The following is an 18,252-nucleotide window of genomic DNA, read 5'->3' as shown; positions in this document are numbered from 1 at the left end:
CGTCGATTGAAACCTTTGAAGAAAAAAGTGGGCTCATTTTCGCGTGGCGTTAGAACCTGAAACAGAATCCACCTCATCTTCATCCCAGCGCTGCTGCGTCTTTCCTTTCCCTTCACCAGGGAAAGGGGGCGTGCGGCTCGGATTGTGCAAAATTGAGTCGATCGACATTTCCGGCGGAGGTGCCCCCCATATCCGGATTGTGTTGTCGTCCGAGCATGACGCAAACATGCGTTCGTTACGAGGATTCCAAGCAACAGAGTTAACACTTCCTTCGCCGTGACCCGAGAGAACTTCCAGTAGAGCGCCAGTATCGCGGTGCCATACATACACGTTGCCATCTGTTTGCAACATCAATGAAATTTTCCGTGGAGATGAGACTGATTAAATTAACGTGCCCTCACTTCCGCTAACTACGAAGTTTCCGTCGATGCCGCCGAAGCAACTGCGGATAACATGACGCCCCTGTCGTTGCCCAGTATACTTGTGTGCCACTCTTCCCGCGTTCAGATCCCAGAGATGAATTTCCTATAAGACAGATAGGTGGAGATTAGATGAATATTACGCTACAAATTCAAAGTACTTCACATCTGGCGAGTGGTTGATGAGAGCATACTGTGAATCCTGGGAAATTTTGACACTCGTGAGTTCGCCTTCTAAGCGGATCGACCTTTTCAGAGAAGGCTGGTAATGAGTCTGATTTTAGACAACGAAGCGTGAATAACAATACATACAATTCCGTTTGCTTCGTCGGCAAATCAAAAACGATCATCCCGTGTGCATACTTCGATCCTACGGGCAATGGAGGATTACCGCCAGAGGGGGTGGGTGCATCACCAGCCGGCCCTCCCCTTGACTGAGTAACTTCGACATTCGAGGGCAGGCCAGGTTGGATCTCCATTCCGACAGTCACCAAACGTGTACAATCGGGTGTCACCGCCAGGTCAATTATCCGTATGGCCGTTGCGTCCCATGCATCACGTGGTTTACCGTCTGCCTCCTAAACATTGAAACAAATGCGTAAGTGACCAATGTCCGTAACGTCAAAAGACGTTCGAGAAAGTGACGGGGAGAAGAATGTCGTTCCTCGTACCCAGTATATAATTTTACCATCGAGATCCCCTGATATGAATCCTGATCCGTCTGGCAACCACGAAAGCCCTGTCACCGTATCAGTGTGTTCATCAAGCGTGTTTATGCATACGCCAGTCTTGGGAGTCTGATGTGAGATTAATCAAACAAATTCACTCGTAACGGTCACCTTGGTGTTCCACAGTTTGATGTAGTTGTAAGCACTGGTGAGAAGCACAGAGTCGTCCTTCGACCAGGCTAAGCAGGTCACTGGGTAGGGATGATCACGCAAAACAAAGTGTGGGGTCCAATCCTGGTGCGGGTCAGCCTCATGAGGAGCAGAAGACTTCGAGCAGGTGTCAGTTCACTTGCTGATAAAAATTGACAAATAGATAATGCGTACCCCTGTACGCCAAATGATAGCACTCTTGTCTCTACTGGCACTCGCCAGGTAAAGGCCGTCGTGGCTCCATTCAATATTCCACACCTCATCGGTATGCGCTTGAAGGATAATGGTCGTGACTCTCGGAAAAGGGCACCCACTCCTGGAGGAAGACATGGTGGTCATCAGTGAAATCGGAGAGATTAGCGCTCAGAATGTGTGATAACGAACATGTTAAGTGCCATGACCTAGCCTCCCTGCCAGCCGGATCAGAAAGACGGTGGATAAGGCGCTCAGTGTCGGGACCACTGAATGAATCTACATAAAGTTGTGTTGAATCTCCAAAGGATGGTGAACTTCGATTTCTGAATCTCACACCTTGACATCACCGGCGAAAGCCAGCACTTGGGCGAGAGCTAGCGAAGCGTCATCTATTGCTCGTCCACCTGAGAGAACTTCACCGACATGCTAATTGCCAATACCTGAACAAGCCAAGGTCAGCACGAATGATTGCATTAAACAACAAAATCACCTTTAAGAGCATTGTGATTGAGCTGGCAGTGAGTTTGGCGAGTAATTGTTGTGGTCGAGTTCAACCAGCGTGATGATGATTGTGTCTCTTGCCACCAACAGTCACAACCACCCGTGCCTCGTTCTCCATACTCCGCTCGTCGTTGAACAAATTTCCAGCATTCCTGACGAGGTTTGAAAGGCTCAGCTTTGATTTGCGTGGAAAGAGGTGAGAAAAACCGGAAAATCTTATGTAGCCCAAAAACCGAGGGCAGGGACCGCTCTTAAGGAGTCCGAGTTTACAACCAATCAGTTTTCCGTGTCCGTGTGTGTCGTTTCCTACTGGTGTTTCTTCAATGAGCTTTCATGTAAATCGCTTTTAGATTAAGTTTTACCCAAAACCTAGGATGGCCGACGAAATGATACCTATGATGTCGAGCCTCACCACCGCTAATTATCTACAACAGGCCTACTCAGTGTAGCTGCTGGCTGAGGGCCTTGAGGTTGAGCAAGAAGTATGTCTTCGTCCAGGAATTCAATTGATTGAACAGCGTTGAACGTTTAGACTTCCAAGCACATGGCCAGGGCATTGCGAATGTGACGAGGTACTACCGAGGTACGTCTATAAAAGCTGGGTTCCTTCTTTTTTTGACAGTAAGCTCTAGAAGTGTATATGCAGTCAAAAATTCGTCCCAGCTGGTAATGACGTATACCAGAAGCCGTCACCCATTCACAAAACGCGAGGTGGTTTACTGCAAGACTCCCGCCACCGAGTCGCCAATCTCAGCCAAAGTCCGCTTCTGCAATGCCCACACCGCCAGTTCGCTGCATGTGCGTTCCCGTCGCCCAGGGCAAAAATACCAATGTCGGACAAAATCAGAAACGGCTCTTGAAGTTGCAGGACATCTTATCCTACGCTCCCTCAAATCAATCTCCGAGGCTCAAACTTATACTGCCTCTCTCCTCCAGCACTACCAGGTCCCCTGGATGCGGGTTTGGCGTAGGGAAAGGAGTTGGAAAGGAGGGTACTCGGGGATGGAGATGCCTCGGACTGGTGGTCAGCTATCGATATGTGCCGGGAAAGGTCTCCGAGCGCTGGTTCCCGCCTGCCGTCGGCGGGTTTCCGAGAAACCTTGACAAATGGGCGACTCAGTCATGCTACTTATCGAGCAAAGATTTGGAAGGTTGGTGTCACTCTAATCAACGATATGCGACTGACGATTTTCCAAATAAAAACAGTAAACGATCTTGATGTCCAACAGGTTGAAGAACACCCTCCAGGCCACCACTCTGGAAACACGCGGTTTCTTTTACTGCCCCACCAAATCATCAGCTCAAGCCAGGTCCACTCGGAACGACTGACGATTTCTCATCTGTGTCAATCCTATCCAGATGGGCATGCATTCGTGATCCATGCCGCCCGTCCTTGAAGCACCCCACATAAACCCACAATAACCGTGTGGCTTCTACCTTCCTTCCTTCCTTCTACCTTTTCTTTCCTGCTTCCTTCCTTCGGCCTCCCCTGGCACCTGCGTGCAGAGCCTCCACAGACAACGTCCTCAAACAGCTGCATGATGCAGAGGCGGTTGAAATCTCACTGCAATCTCGACGAAGGTGTTGCAGAGCAGACTGGTCCCCATACTATGGCTGGCATCCGGCCCTTCCCCTCTAAGTAATCCTCCTTCCGCCGATAAACTTCGCCCCGTCATTTCCGCGCGATTGCTACGCAAAGTCCTCCACCTAACCCCCTCCGTTAGAATTCATGCGCTGGTGGACGCAGTGGCAGCTGAGGGAGAAATGCCTTTCCGTGGGGCTGAATGAGGTGAAAGGAAGTTGAGATTCAGAAAAGTTGGGCTCAGAACACAACCTCTACTCTACGCAATACGCACATAATCTCTCAGAATTAGGGATCCCCATCTTGTTGCGCTTCTCAAGCCCAATGCCGGACGGCAGACGCGAAGACCTTCTACGACGACTTCATCTTTCAGGATGCCGTTCACCTCTGCTGCCGTGAATTCATCTTCAACCCCGGCGATGTTGACTTTGGCTTTGTCGAGTTCCGAGTCTTCGACCCCATTCTATCAAATTCAACTTCCTACACACACACGTGTTATCCGTGCACGTGCTGCTGATGGAGGATGTGTTGGGTTTGGGCACACGGGTGGTGTGTGGTTGGTGATCGTGTTGGCATGATAGATGTTGATTATGCTAGAGGAGATGCAGACCATGCCAGCTTAGACGATTCCAGAAGAAAGTATGGATGCTCCGAGTCGCCCACATCGTACCAACTTGAAGGACGTGAACGTTTTCGCGATTGCGCTAAGTTCAAATACTGGTTATTATGCATAATCACAGTTCTTACATCCCAGTGTGGAATTTTTGCATGATTTTACATTTACGCTTGCAAAAATCAACGCCCCCATTATGCACATGAAGACAGCCTGCTTCAAGTCACCAAGCGCTAGATCTTCGTATCACAGTCCGTCAGAGACGCACCCCTTCAACGTCTTTGTTAGTAAATTGGCGACTACAACACGCCGGTCAATTCATAGGAAAGAAAGCTGGGTTCGACTCCCAAACAAAGACATACCTGTCTCATAAATGTCCTTGAGATCCCTTTTAGTTGCCCTTATTCTCTCTCGGGTCAACACAGGACCAGACAGGAACTCAATTTTCTTTAGGGATGTTGAGTTCGTGTTTTTGTTAAGTACAAGCGCCCGCCATTTGCGGAAAATTATATCGAATCCCAGGTTGGCAGACTTGAAATCAACGTGTATGATGGATCTCACTTGGCCGAAGTACAGGAGATTTGGATCCAGAAATGTGGATTTGGCAAAGGGTCGCGTGAATAAACAAAAGAGATGCATTGATACTGGAGGCACAGAAAACTGTAAAACATTTGGATCCATGAATGCTTCAAGTGGACTCCGCAAACTGTTCATTATGGACAGGGTTTCCGACACTTCACCGACGAGTCACCAAGCTTCTCCAACCTTGCATCATAGCCATATGCGCCGGGTGGTCAGTCGGAAGTCCCATGATTGCCTGCGTCACCTGTGCAGACTCCATACTGCTTTTCAGCGTGGAACCCTCCCATCCAGCCACCCTTTTTTAAGGCTGCTACCCCAGCCGTTCCCATTTGACTAACCTCCTCGCAGAGCTTCACGTCGTAATCCTCGGCCAATACTTTTTCACGTGCAATCCCCTCAGCTTCCTGTTCTCCATACGCGTCCTCGTCTTCATCCAAGTCCTCAATGTCTGGTATTTCTGGGCTGTAGCCGGTAATCCCATCCCTGCACCCCGACACAAAAAGGACGAACCAAACCTCGGACAGATACTTCATGTAGAAGCGCGGGCCTACTGGAATACCGGTTTCAGTAGGGTGAGGTTTGGCGAGCCCATACTCGCTGATGTCAAGGAGGAGCGTGCAGAGCTCAGGTGTCATGTAGCCAAAGAATTTGGATTCGTCAAACATCTTCGCATGGTCCCGGGAAATGGGCGGCTTTGAATCGGCGTGGGTGGGAGCCCTCGGAGTCTGAGTCGGACTGGGTATTTGTCTCTGTCTCGGAGTAGTCGGTACCCCAGCCTTCGAGTAGAATTTTTTTAGATGCTTCAGGGACTTTAGTCCAGTCGATGGGGATGGTGGCGGAAGAGGAGGGTACGAGGCGGAGGTAGCTCGGATCACCCATATTGGGAGAGTGGGCGATGGCGTTGAGATTCAGTGTGAGGGAGGTAGGGTGGGATTGTCTGAGACATCTAGTTTATGTACTGCAGCGTGCGTGACATTCACAAAGCAACAAAGAGATGTTGAGCCCCTTGTGTGTTGTATCCGTCAAGTCAACTTGAAAGGATGTTGATGATTCATTCCTGCTTTCCTTCGAATCGTTCCTGACCACTGTTGCCTCCTGCGTATTTCTCTAACTTGTCCAGGTCGTGATTCGACGTCGAGTAATATGACGAGCCCATAAGAATTCCCAGCGAAGCCCTTTCAATTACCCCACATCCCGGCGATCGCGCCTCGAAGAGGGGAGCAAAAGGACGGCTAGGCGATGCAATGGGAGTGTTTTTGACCAGTCAGATTATATTGATCATGACTTACCACTGGATCCCAAGATCCCAACTGAGGGATTATGCCATCGCCGTACAGCTGCAGCATTGCCGTGACTCTACATACCTTTTCCTCAAGCAGCCAATGTCCTCCTTGACGTCGAAGAGGTTCAAGTTATAAAGAGGGTTTTGGCTGGATCTGGCTATGATATCCCCATTGCAGTCGCTGATTGGACTCTGGATTGTGACGGGGGAACGGACCAAGACTGGGAAGAAGACGAGACGTTGAGGGAAGGAAGTAAGTCGCGGCTGAAAAGAGGGCAAGCAAAGGGTATCTGGGGTTTCTGGGATTGGGGATTGTGCAAACTTCAGCTTCCTTCAAGTCCTACGCGCCTTGACTTCGTCGTGCTTCGAATTGTGTGGGTCATGCGCAGTGAGTTCGGATAGCATGGTGATAGCTTTGTTCAACATGCGTGATCGCGTCTCTTCACTTTAACCACAACAAGCAATCACCCACTCAAATGACGCGTCTCTAAGTTGGCTCTCAACAAATGTCTAGTTGAGATTCACGTTCGCCGTCGCGAGGAAATCAACGGAGCCATGACCTGACCTGAATTAGCTGGGATGACGAAACCAACCACAAACCCGCGGCGTAAGGCAGTGACGAGTCTGACGACTCCTTGAAGTAGACAGCCCAACATTAGCACCTCGACTAGCTTGCGTAACGTTCGGAGCCGTCCGTAATGTCCATTTGACAGGCCTAATGAGACAAACCGCGAATGTCGAGTTCACCTTTTCCTCGAACGTCAATCTGTTTCTCGAGATAAGCTCTTATCCGGCAGTGTCTTTCCTTGGACTCAAATTGCACCTAGGGTATACGTTGCCCGCGACCTACTTGGAATGGATGAAGTATTCACGTGGCTACAACTCCATCCAGGCTTTTGGGATTTAACAAAGCTGTAAGCTCCCGTCGAAGAAACTTGACTGATCGAAACCACTAACTACGCCTTTTAGGTATTTTTATCTTCTTGTCTAGTTGTTGAGTGTTGCATACTTTTGGCGTGCCGGGTGACATGTCGGAAGTTCCTTTCCTACGGCGAGTTTTCGTTGTTGGTGCGCTTCGTCTCTCCCTAATCTAAACACTTGCTTAGCAGGTGCCGCCAGCGGCTCCATCGTGTTCAAAGATGCCGTAAAGTTATATTTTGCTTTAGAACGTTCCTTGGACAACCCCAACCTCGAGGACATTTCGGTCTTGCGCTCTCTATAGTGAGTCGTTTCTCGCGCTTCGGACCTGTCTTAAAATGACTGTTCTTCAAGGGCTTAGCGTCGCCCTTGTCTGGAACTCACCCACTCGTGAACCACCGAGCACGACGTTTCTCCAAATTGGAATCGTTTCCGGTGAGTTCTCCCTGCACTCCTTGCCTCACTACAGCTGACTCCTGCTTTGGCCGTAAAAGACATTATGTTTTTCAACTCAACAATTCTGGCCATTCCCTAACCACCCGGGCACAACGTGTCATTATCACTCCATGAGGGGGGGTGCCTTTTGGCACTTGACCCAAACAATGGGTTCACATAAGAACTTCGGCCAAAATGACGCCACTCAATAACACGGATGAAGTTGTGAATCTCACCGCCGGAAGGTGAGTATGTTACTATGTCACCCCAAGAAGAAATTTATCGATGCATCCACAGGACAATTCCTGGGGCACGAAGAGCCCATCTCAATGCAAGATATGGGGCCAGCTCAAAACCAACCAAGACCAAAAAGAGGTCAACCAAATGCGCCGAGGAGATGTTCAGCAGGTCAGTGATGGCCGCACCCATCACCCACCTTCTCCCAACAGAGACCAAAAGTGGCCAAATCAAGCAAACAACACGTGAGCAAGAGCAACTGCTCAGCTGGGTACGTCATGCATTCTTTCACCACCTTTTCCTTCTGTCTTTTGAATCAAGCTCTGCACAGGCATGAAAAATTGTGGAGTCCCATCCCTATGTCCCATTGGCAGCCTGAAAGTTAGCAGCAGAGAAAGCTCTCGCAAAAAGAATGGTGCGTGTTCTATTTTCTCAACTAACATTTGTCTCTAATCCACCACAGGCTGGTGGTGACCTGGCGCTACAGGAAAACCTCAGGCTCACCAATGCACACATTGAAGAACTCAATCACCACCTCTCTCATATGAGTGCTGGCACGGCCAGTGACTGCATTACCATTTCCCTGACAGCCACCCATCCATCTGCCCCTTCCTTGCTGTCTGAGCAAGTCACAGCCCCAAACGAACAGCCAGTACAACGCCATCTGGCCACCTCAGTTACACAAACCTCCACCTCAGCTGCAACCTCCAGCTCAGCACCGACACGCACGATCATCCTGGGTGACGGCACTGAGCTCACTTTCACGGAGGCTGATGTTGGCTCTCCACCGCTAACCGGCTTTGCTGACAACGTTGCTGGTAGTGTTTGAAAGTCCGGTTAGGTCCGGTTATTGGGTGCCCAAGGGCTCTAACCGAGACCGAGACTGGTTAGCCTTTGTCCCGAAACCTAAAATAACCGAACTGGACCGCAACTAACTGGTTATGGTCGGTTATTTGCAGTTACTAACCGGTTAGGACCGAAAAATAAAGAATCGGTTATAACAAGGCAAATATGTTCATATGTATCTTGATAGATATTATTTCTGCATATTCTAGCTTTAAAACGAGCCCAAGAACGCTAAAATTGGCGAAGAATTGACATATTTATGCAATTATCCTTGAAAGTCTACACATTTGAGTGATATTTTAGAGATTTGACTGTAACTTAGTCAAATTTTAAGCGTTTTCGACGTTCTCAAGTGCGTTTTGAAGGTGTATAATAGGGCTGGTTATAACCGGTTATTTAACAGTTAGTTAACTGCAAAATAACCGGTTATTCCATTTTCGAAATCAACTAACCCTAATGAGGTCTTTACCCTCCCCCACGTAATCCATATGGACTCCAGTGGACTCCAGTGGACTCCAGTGGATTCCAGTGGATTCCAGTGGCCCTCTTACCAGGCCAGATTGGCTGGCAGAATGCCCAGTCCACTGGAGTCCAGTCCAGTCCAGTCCAGTCCAGTCCACTGGACTCCCACTGGACTGCCAGCCACTTTCCTGAGTCCAGTCCCAGTCCAGTGGACTATGAGTCCAGTCAGAGTCCAGTGGAGTCCAGTGGATTCCAGTGGATTCCAGTCATTCCAGCATATTATTATAATTATATATGAATACTACGAAAAAAGCGAAAATAGACTAATTGATCAATGAATGGAAATGTTATAATTTACATATAGTGTGGGTCAGTGATAGCTGCAATAAGGATTTATGATTTTGTTCAGTCTGCGGGGTGAGGTCACATGACTTACTTGAGGGCGTGCACCATCCCTTTCCCTTCCACCACCACCATTCACATCTCAACACCGCCGATGACGCCGACGACACCCACGCCCACGCCCATGCTAACGACGCACACGATGCCCACGCTAACGACAACGACACCCCCAGCATGGAACGATGGACCAAGGACGAGGGACAACACCCATGAAGTGGCAACGTCATGGGCAAGGGGTACGTATGCCCCACCACCCCATTCCTCCGTTCTCACCATGACAGGCACGACGCCAGCAACCACCCATGCACGACACATGAGGACGACGACACCAACACATGAGGACGGCGACAACGACGACACGTGAGCACGACGACAACACGCGAGCACAACGAAATGCGACGACGACGAAATGCGACGACGACGAAATGCGACGACAATGACGAAATGCGACGACGACGACGAAACGCGAGCACGACGACACGCAAGCACAATGATGACAACACGCGAAGCCGACCACACGACGTACACGAACGAGCGTCCACGGAAAACGGCCACCGGCCACCACCGCCTGCTGCCACGTCACACAAAAACCAGCCACCGCCCATGACGACGACGACAACGACTACACGCCGGGACGACGACACACGACAACAACAACGACACGCGACAACGACAATGAACGAGTGCCGACGAAAACACCGCCCCCACCACACCTGAAAAACGATACACCCACAAAAAACGAGGGCCCAGCAGCATCACCCTTCCCCTGCACTCTCTCCCCCCATCACTACCTCCTCTCTTCACCACTCCCACTCCCCTCCACTCCCTCCCCCCTTCACACTCTCCCCCCTTCAGTCTCTCCCCCCTCCCCCTTTCCCCCCTCCCCCTTTCCCCCTCCCCCTTTCCTTGCTCCTCTCTCCCCCCCTCCCTTTCCTTCCCCCTTCCTTGCTCCCTCCCCCCTCTATTCATTCCTCTCTTCCCCCTCCCTTTCCCTTTCCCCTCCCTTTCCCTTTCCCCTCCCTTTCCCTTTCCCCTCCCTTTCCCTTTCCCTTCCCCCTCCCTCCCCCCTCTGTAACATAGAATCTATGTAAATTTAATTAATTTAATTAATGAATATACTTCAATTTTATTTTTTGTTTTGAAGAGGAATTCTGGATTAACTTAGGTCTGTGGCAGTCCAGTCCAGTCCAGTTTTGTGTTGGGAGAGTCCAGTGGAGTCCAGTCCAGTCCAGTTTTGTGATTTGCAGTCCAGTCCAGTCCAGTCCAGTCCAGTTTTGTGCTTGCAGTCCAGTGGAGTCCAGTGGAGTCCAGTGGAGTCCAGTTTTGTGCTGGGAGTCCAGTGGAGTCCAGATTTGTGGATATTGCCAGTATGTAGTGAAGTCCAGTGGAATCCAGTGGAATCCAGTGGAATCCAGTGGAGTCCATGTGGATTATGTGGGGGATGGTAAAGTACTGAACCCTAACCGCAGTTAGGTTAGTGTTGCGGTTAGGTCCGGTTATTTTCCGGTTATTTTCCGGTTAACTAACCTAACTTTCAAACACTAGTTGCTGGCCTCAATAAAATGTGGGATGACACCACTCCCAATTGGGGTGGCACGTCGGTGTTGGAGATCAAGGGTCACCCAATACCCATTGTCTATTGGAAGGACATTTGTATGAATTCTAACTGTGGAAGCCCGTGGAAGCCGCGCCAATGGCATGGTATGAAGAGCAAGTGGTTCAACTGGAAGGTACGCTTTTTTTAGATCTCTCAATGCTGTTTTGTTTGAAAGTCAACATTACAGGTCGTTGTGCATCGCTACCGCCAAGAAACAGACACCAGCTTTTGGGACGAGTTTTCACATAATGGGCAGCGGCTCTGCTTCACGAAGATCATCCAACGACTTTCAGAGCTTCGCAAGGATGAAGACCACGCCACAGCTGAACACGCTAGGGCTGAGTATGCCACCGACTTCCCGACTTTCTTTTCGTACAAAAAGAATGGGGTTTCTCATATCAAGACGAAGCCTTCAGATATCACAAAGACATATCGATTACTCAAAGGAATTTCTGGTGGAGATTCAGATGGCAAAGATTGAAGTACATAAATGATGCATTTCATAGTTAGATCTATAGCCTACTTGCCTAATATAACAGAACTCTTATGCACAAGCACAAGAACGTCCACATCGTGGGCACTTTATGGTTGGGGCTCGCCTTGGGTTAAATAAGTCCTCGTGTGATTCTGTTGGGTTGTCATTCCATGAAATAAGATATTTGACAATTGTCATGCTGGAAAATTCGATGCTCCAGCTGCCCCAATCACAAATTGTGCATAGAGGCCAACAACGTTCCAATGACAGGTACTGACAACCACCGCATCGAAATGAGTGAGTTCCGTAAGGGGATGGGTCAATCCCGATATCAAGAAGATTGTTACGAAAGTGCTCCAGAAATTGTTCAGAGGTCTATAGATGAAATAAAATAATATTAACGAAGTAGAGAAGTTAAATAGCAATGAAACAGACCATTGGAGAGTCCTTGGCGACAGGCCATTCACCTGATCCTATTTTGTGGAAGATGTAGCCCTCGGTGATGGTAGTGGTATTGATCCAATCAGCGAGGGCACAGACAGGACAAAGGTGGGCATCTGCCTCATCAAGCATGTGTAGATAGAATGGCTTTACACCTGTGAATATAATTTGTAAGATGATCTAGGGAATATGAACAGAGAACGTACGGCTGTATTGATGTGTTTTTCGGAAGGGTAATGTTAGAATTATGAGATCGTCTTGAATTTCAATGTGGGACCTTCGAATTTTCAAGACCTCGTCGATGCGCAGCAAGCACAGAAAAGATATTGCATATATTGCATGCAATGCCCGACATGTCAACCCTCCACCCCACTCATGGAGTTTGGCGGCATCTTGTCTAGAGACAGGGCTGTATTGCTTCAAAGCCCAGTTTTCTGGGAGGTGGTTGAAGTCATAAAGCCTGCCAATAATATCCTGTCCACATGCTTATCAGGTCATTGAATATGTGACTTTGTGAGATGACCTACAGCTGTGATGGTGCGCGCACTGGTTGCTTCGCAGCCAGCTTTAACCTGATAAAAGTAAAAAATTGTGGCAAAGATGATGTAACAAACCAACCTTCCAGTGACGCAGACCACTCATATCATTGGCAACCTCTGGTGAGATGGAAGGGTTGCCAACCATACCATCCCTGGTTCGATGCCATTCAAGCGACCCAAGGCCATACTCATGTGAAAAAAATTTGGTCATGGCAGCATGCATCTTCTGTGCTTGTGTGTATGAATCACAGATTTCATTTGATGGCTGGGCCTTATTGTCCAAGGTGACCTCATCACACCTGCATTCTGTTAAAAAGGGTACATATGAGCAAAGATAATAAATTACTTGTCCATAATCCATGCACTGATGAAAAATGGTGCATCTTCAGGAGGTGACTTGCAAAAAAGCTCTGCCTCTTTCTTAATAAGACCTGAAGATATCAAAAAAGATGTGCATTGTATCTTCAGCCTAAATTGAAGACATGTTAACGTGCACCTCAATTTCAATGGACCATATTATCACTGTTGGTATTCACCATCAGTCTTGTCAGTTACCTCTTTTGATGTGCCGAAGACGGATTTCTTCCAAGTTTGCATGAATTCATGATTTCCTGGTTCCAAATCCTTATGGACAAGATCTGGTACTGTGGCTTGTTCATCCTCAAGGTCAGTTCAATTTCTTCTTCTGTTACCCTGTCGTCATCCTCACAAGAGTTGAGTGCAGAAAATTTATGAGAAAGACTGGATGGTGGGGCAACCATGGTGGGGAAGGCAAAGGAGTCATCATTTCAATGAATACTTTATATACAGTGGGGGTTGTAAGATGGCTGCAAGGGTAGCTGAACCTCCTATTTACAACTCTCCCTCTGAGTCAGTGATGAATTCAAGGAGGTGCCCATCATCTGAGACATCAAGGTGATACCACCTTTCAGGGAGCCCAGTAACTGTGGATGTGTTAAGGGGGTCATGCAGTGATAGAGCACATTTGCTTTCATACCTTGTTCATGATCAGATTGAGTGAGGTTGATTGTGTCAATGACATCGTGGTGATTCTGTTGTTCTTGTGCGAATACATCTTCAAATATGGGCTCGGGAGTGGTGAGATCGATGATGTTGAAATGGTCTGCAGGTGGTGTTTTGTGGTGCTTTGGTCATTTACTTGAAGGTGCAGAGCCGTCGTCTTCAAGAGATCTCTCTTGTTTTTGTTTGAGAGGGCGAGGCATGACCATTGACCCTGGAAGTGATTAATTACATTAATTGAGGCAAGGCTGTGGAGCAGTAGTTTACCTGATGCACAAGGGACCTTTCCACCAGTACTCATACAGGCACTGCAGGTAGCATTCTTCTTACCAGCTGAGAAGGGATAATTCTGGGTGAGCACATGTTCTGAGATCTCACAAACAACAGACTTGCCTACTGGAATGAGGTCTGGGAATGTTGCGTGAATCATCGCAATAGGAAGCCACACCCTCATCCTTGGGAGCACGCTCAATCGCTACTCATTCACTTTCCCTTCAGTTTCACCATCATTCAACTTGCCTAATAGTGAGTGGATGATAGAATCTCCGGCACAATGAGAGATAACCGAGCCTCAGGGTGGTGTGGACAGTCTTGAGCTTTCAAAGGGACCCAGCGTTGAAGGACCTTGCCAATGAATTGGCAGGGTCTTTTGGCCAGACCATGATCGGTTTCACGTGCAATACGGCAGATGTTGTCGAGGCCAAAGCAGGAAATATTGTTGTTTCAAAGTGCGAGAGAATGCCGTGACTACTACCCCAGCTGAAATTTTCCTCTGCAAAATTCACAAGAAAAATAGGATGGGGGTGACAGCCCAGAAGATCTGTGGGAATGGTCTTTGAGCTGAGAGGATGCTGATAAAGGTTGATGATCTTGAGCTGATGGAAATTGGAAGGGATGGAGTTAGAGAGAGCAGGTAGGCAGGAGGGGAGATGGCCAGAGTCATTTGTTCTTAGCTCATCATGCAACTCATTCCGCCACACCTCCAGAAAGTTGTCAACATCTTGGGATTGGGACAAGCCATGCAAAAGGCGATGCCCAAGCCCTGCCCTTGCAAGGCCAGCTGCAGTCCAGATACCACACTGTTCAAGGCCGCCCTATGGCAAACCCAAGCATTAGGTCCCAATCATGAACTATGAATTAGACAACTTATGTTGTAGTCGCCGCCAACCAGCAAAGCAATCACCAAGAAATTGGCATTGGTGAGGCTGAGGCCAGCATGCTTTCGTATGGCGTCTGCGCAATATATGGTGACCTTCTCGTCGTTGTCCTCATGAAGAAAGCTACAAGAGAAAGACATCAGAAAGGTATTTTGACTGCAGTAGCTCACTCACTTTCGAAGGACAACCACAGTGCCAAGTACTATTAAATCAGAATCTTCGCTTGCAACGGCATCAATGAAGCCCTCCTTGGAAAGCCAAGTGAGCTTGGCATCAGCTTCACCAAGAGCCTAAATGTGTCCACATGAGCAATGGTAAGATGGATGCATGGGGGAAAACCTACCACTACTGATGAAAATCTAAAGGCAAGTAACATTTTCTTGAAATCCCGCTCGATCCAATGAGGGTTGCCTTGAACGTGCTTGCCCCATTTCACACTAGAGTGCTTTGTACCGTCGAAAACGAAGTATGGCCGAATGGGTTTATTGAGCAGGTGGCAGCATCTTGCATAAAGTGTCGCCAGCTCTGGATTTTTTGAAGCACCATGCCTGTAGAGTGTGCGGTATACCCAACTGCTGAAGATGGTGAGTCAGATTAAAAAAAACTCATAGCAGGGTGCATACCTTGCATCAATGCCCTTACTCCCCCGCTATTGTTCACAAAGCCTTCCTCAATGGCCAGCTGATGCAAGGAGATATGCTCTGCAACTGGTTCCAACAACTTTGATTTGCTAGTTAGCCACCACAGTCACATCATCATCAATACATGCTTACCTTCCATAGATTTTCGATGCCCATAGTGGGGAGCTGAGGTGGTCTTGAAGGTGTCCCTGTTTTTGTAGACCAAACTTGTCTAAGCTTACATTTGAGACAGCCATTTCATCCTGGCTGAGCGGCGTCATCAGTCACTAGATCACAAGAGCACTGCTTGACAATTGGCATTGGACAATGCGCAAAAATGGAGTTGGTGGGTGGTCTGTGCAGCTGCGTGAAAATGATCATCAACCTATAATTATAGAGCTCCAGGTTTCTCCAGGCTGAATCTCCAAGCCAAGTCCTGGGCTCGAGTCTTCGCAGGAAATCCAGCCTTTCAAATCCCTGGAGCAGAGGAGAACACTCACCAAGGTTGGGAAAGAGAAAAAAGTGCAAACATTGTTGAATATGTGACATCCATTCAACATGTCATGTTATGACACATGGCTGTGAACAGCGGTACACCTAAATGTAAATACAAGTAGGCCAAATGAGAGTGATAATAAAAGGAGGACGTGGATTGACTACAGCTTGTGTAAATTATTTCAACTACTGGTGGTACAGGAATAAACAGCATTAGATGTGCAAGCCACCTGATGAGCATTCCTTCACCCAGGGTCCAAGTCCACCGAACATGACACCCTCTTTGACCAGCTTGCCCTCTCTGAGGTCCTGTGTAAGTACAAAGCCTGGGATGAGGTGGGGGTTAGAGGGACAACAAATGCAGGATGGATCCAGAAACCAGACAAAAGGCGAGAAGGCTGAGCTTATGGTTGCAAAAGTTGAACACATCTTCAAGAGAAGGCTTGAGAAGGTCAACAACCATAGTGTTGTAGTCGCATTTGGTGCCAAACCATCTGATGAAGGGGACGTGCACGCCGCCTGCAAGAGTCTTGTGATCTAGGGTGCTTGGCTTTGGTGGGCTCGAGTTTGTTGGCAAATTCTTCACCCGAGATGATGTTAATTCCAAGGTAGATGTCACCTAAAATGATATAAGTGAGTCGACAACGATAAGACAGCTTGAGACACACCAAAAGAAAGCCTTAATTGCCACCAACATGATATGAGAGGACACATCTGCCATGGGCTGATAGGGTGTGAGAATGGAGCCTGCAAGAGGGAAGAGTGAGTGATGGAAAGCGCTGAGTTTGGGGGCCAATGGAAGCCCTAGCTCCTCTGACAGGGCGTCATCATGTGTCTGCACCAGGCAGAGAGCAGTTGAAAAGGCCCAGAAATGGTGGTGAGACACTCAAAGTATCATTGTCAGTGGGTAGAAGCATGTATGACCACATTGAAGGGGAAAAGAGAGAGCTGAGCTTCATGTCTTTGTCATCTATAGAGAGAGACGGAGAATTAGGGTCTTAGAAAGTAACCTATCCGTGGTTCTCAAAAGTGTGGTTCTCAAAAGTGTGGTTCTTGAAAGATGAGATCATGGAGGCGTAGTTGCGTTCGATTCACATTGATTCTGGACTGGGATCATATCTGGGGGTTGCATGGAGTATGAATTGGCCCCATTGGGTATGTCAAGGAGGGACAGGAATGGGTGGTGGGTATGTCAAGGAGGGACAGGAACAGGTGGTACAATGGCATGCAAATCCACATTGATGATAGTGGAGCGGGGGTTGATGACATCAGGCATCCAGATGAGGATGGGGCACCACGTAAGAGATATGAATGCCTCTCAGTGCGTGGCATGTTGGCAGTGCTTTTGGCCCCCACTGGGGCCAGTGGAGAGGCGGATTGGGGTGAAAAAGGGCAGAGGCAAAGTGGATTGGTATGAGGATGAGGCAGGACCTGTGCCTTCGAGCAAGTCTGCACCAGGCGAGGAGGATTTGTTTGGCGACAGATATGTATTCGAGTTGGCAAGAATGGATCGGTGTGTGGGCAAGGAAGCTTAAGGAAGAGTGACGAACACAAGACGAACAAAACACATGTGTAAAGGGGTGAAGTCAGGTTGCTGATGATGAAGGGTCACGCAATGCATGTAAATGGAATCAGAGCAGGACTGTTGATGGAACCAGAGAAGGACTGTTGTAGGACTGTCTTTTTTGACATTCACAACAACTTCGCATAGCATGGGAAGGGTTTTTTCGTGGAGGTTCGTCACCTGTTTGCAAGAGAACTGTTTGGGCGAAAAGACAGTTTTTGCTTGGTCTTGACCCTACTCAGCTCTGGCTAGAACCTGATGTGCAACATCTAGGGACGTTGCCAAGCCTACCTACCATTTAAAATCAGTGATTGCATACATTCCAAGTGTTGGCAGTCACAAGTGGCTACCACCTTTATCATAAAACTAAGGCACTTGCCTGTAGAGCTGTGTGTATAAGTCCACAAGTTTTATGAAAGGCCTTTCATAGGTGTGTCCTGTGTCTTTCTTTCTCATAAAGGCTATGTTCTTCTCATAAGATATAGGCAAGGCCACAGAGTGCTTTTCATAATTAAACCTGTGTGCTTTCAATAGGTATTTCATTCACTGGGTTAGGTGTATTCATTGCCTTTTTCATAATTAATGGTGTGCACTTTCATTGAATATTTCATTAGGAATTTTGGGCGCTTTCATTGCTTTTTTCATAATTAATCCTGTGTGATTTCAATAAATATTTCATTCACTATGTTAGGTGTATTCAATGCCTCTATCATATCTAATGGTGTGCACTTTCATTGAATATTTCATTAGGAATATTGGATGCTTTCATTGTACTTTTCATAATTAATGTTGTGCAATTTCAATAAATATCTCATTCCCTAGGTCAGGTGTATTCATTGCCTCTTTCATATTTAATTGTGTGCGCTTTCATTGAATATTTCATTAGGAATATTGGATGCTTTCATTGTACTTTTCATAATTAATGTTGTGCAATTTCAATAAATATCTCATTCCCTAGGTCAGGTGTATTCATTGCATCCTCAGAGTCGACC

At 47.8% G+C, this 18,252-nt stretch overlaps 8 protein-coding genes across 8 annotated transcripts; 3 read left to right on the top strand and 5 right to left on the bottom strand.

Annotated features, from left to right (window-relative positions):
• Positions 1 to 3,720: 3,720 nt before the first annotated feature.
• LACBIDRAFT_321476 (uncharacterized protein) lies at positions 3,721 to 7,252 on the bottom strand (the record flags this gene model as incomplete). The annotated part of the gene is made up of 10 exons (XM_001874382.1): positions 3,721 to 3,834; positions 3,961 to 4,038; positions 4,066 to 4,168; positions 4,457 to 4,487; positions 4,551 to 4,635; positions 5,109 to 5,505; positions 6,060 to 6,080; positions 6,135 to 6,316; positions 6,653 to 6,818; positions 7,062 to 7,252. The coding sequence occupies 10 exons, from the start codon at positions 7,250 to 7,252 to the stop codon at positions 3,721 to 3,723; spliced, it is 1,368 nt and encodes a 455-aa protein (XP_001874417.1).
• Positions 7,253 to 7,600: 348 nt separating this feature from the next.
• On the top strand, positions 7,601 to 8,471 carry LACBIDRAFT_321475 (uncharacterized protein; the record flags this gene model as incomplete). The annotated part of the gene is made up of 3 exons (XM_001874947.1): positions 7,601 to 7,650; positions 7,703 to 7,913; positions 8,106 to 8,471. 3 exons carry the CDS (start codon positions 7,601 to 7,603, stop codon positions 8,469 to 8,471), a joined length of 627 nt encoding a protein of 208 aa, XP_001874982.1.
• Positions 8,472 to 8,884: 413 nt separating this feature from the next.
• LACBIDRAFT_321474 (uncharacterized protein) lies at positions 8,885 to 9,957 on the bottom strand (the record flags this gene model as incomplete). The annotated part of the gene is made up of 4 exons (XM_001874381.1): positions 8,885 to 8,899; positions 8,941 to 9,163; positions 9,492 to 9,920; positions 9,944 to 9,957. The coding sequence occupies 4 exons, from the start codon at positions 9,955 to 9,957 to the stop codon at positions 8,885 to 8,887; spliced, it is 681 nt and encodes a 226-aa protein (XP_001874416.1).
• A 957-nt stretch (positions 9,958 to 10,914) lies between these two features.
• Positions 10,915 to 11,430, top strand: LACBIDRAFT_304954 (uncharacterized protein; the record flags this gene model as incomplete). The annotated part of the gene is made up of 2 exons (XM_001874946.1): positions 10,915 to 11,082; positions 11,137 to 11,430. The coding sequence occupies 2 exons, from the start codon at positions 10,915 to 10,917 to the stop codon at positions 11,428 to 11,430; spliced, it is 462 nt and encodes a 153-aa protein (XP_001874981.1).
• A 63-nt stretch (positions 11,431 to 11,493) lies between these two features.
• LACBIDRAFT_304953 (uncharacterized protein) lies at positions 11,494 to 12,758 on the bottom strand (the record flags this gene model as incomplete). Its single annotated transcript, XM_001874380.1, has 6 exons — positions 11,494 to 11,799; positions 11,860 to 12,020; positions 12,072 to 12,339; positions 12,393 to 12,437; positions 12,484 to 12,703; positions 12,751 to 12,758. 6 exons carry the CDS (start codon positions 12,756 to 12,758, stop codon positions 11,494 to 11,496), a joined length of 1,008 nt encoding a protein of 335 aa, XP_001874415.1.
• A 2,255-nt stretch (positions 12,759 to 15,013) lies between these two features.
• LACBIDRAFT_304952 (uncharacterized protein) lies at positions 15,014 to 15,378 on the bottom strand (the record flags this gene model as incomplete). The annotated part of the gene is made up of 3 exons (XM_001874379.1): positions 15,014 to 15,153; positions 15,205 to 15,301; positions 15,355 to 15,378. 3 exons carry the CDS (start codon positions 15,376 to 15,378, stop codon positions 15,014 to 15,016), a joined length of 261 nt encoding a protein of 86 aa, XP_001874414.1.
• Positions 15,379 to 16,039: 661 nt separating this feature from the next.
• On the bottom strand, positions 16,040 to 16,417 carry LACBIDRAFT_304951 (uncharacterized protein; the record flags this gene model as incomplete). Its single annotated transcript, XM_001874378.1, has 2 exons — positions 16,040 to 16,315; positions 16,376 to 16,417. The coding sequence occupies 2 exons, from the start codon at positions 16,415 to 16,417 to the stop codon at positions 16,040 to 16,042; spliced, it is 318 nt and encodes a 105-aa protein (XP_001874413.1).
• Positions 16,418 to 17,003: 586 nt separating this feature from the next.
• On the top strand, positions 17,004 to 17,624 carry LACBIDRAFT_321471 (uncharacterized protein; the record flags this gene model as incomplete). Its single annotated transcript, XM_001874945.1, has 3 exons — positions 17,004 to 17,209; positions 17,408 to 17,431; positions 17,534 to 17,624. The coding sequence occupies 3 exons, from the start codon at positions 17,004 to 17,006 to the stop codon at positions 17,622 to 17,624; spliced, it is 321 nt and encodes a 106-aa protein (XP_001874980.1).
• Between the last annotated feature and the right edge of the window lie 628 nt (positions 17,625 to 18,252).

The sequence above is a fragment of the Laccaria bicolor genome, genomic scaffold (assembly GCF_000143565.1).
Source record: "Laccaria bicolor S238N-H82 LACBIscaffold_2 genomic scaffold, whole genome shotgun sequence".
NCBI lineage: Eukaryota > Fungi > Basidiomycota > Agaricomycetes > Agaricales > Hydnangiaceae > Laccaria > Laccaria bicolor.
Note: the sequence above shows the minus strand (reverse complement) of the source record. Positions and strands in the feature narration are given on the sequence as shown.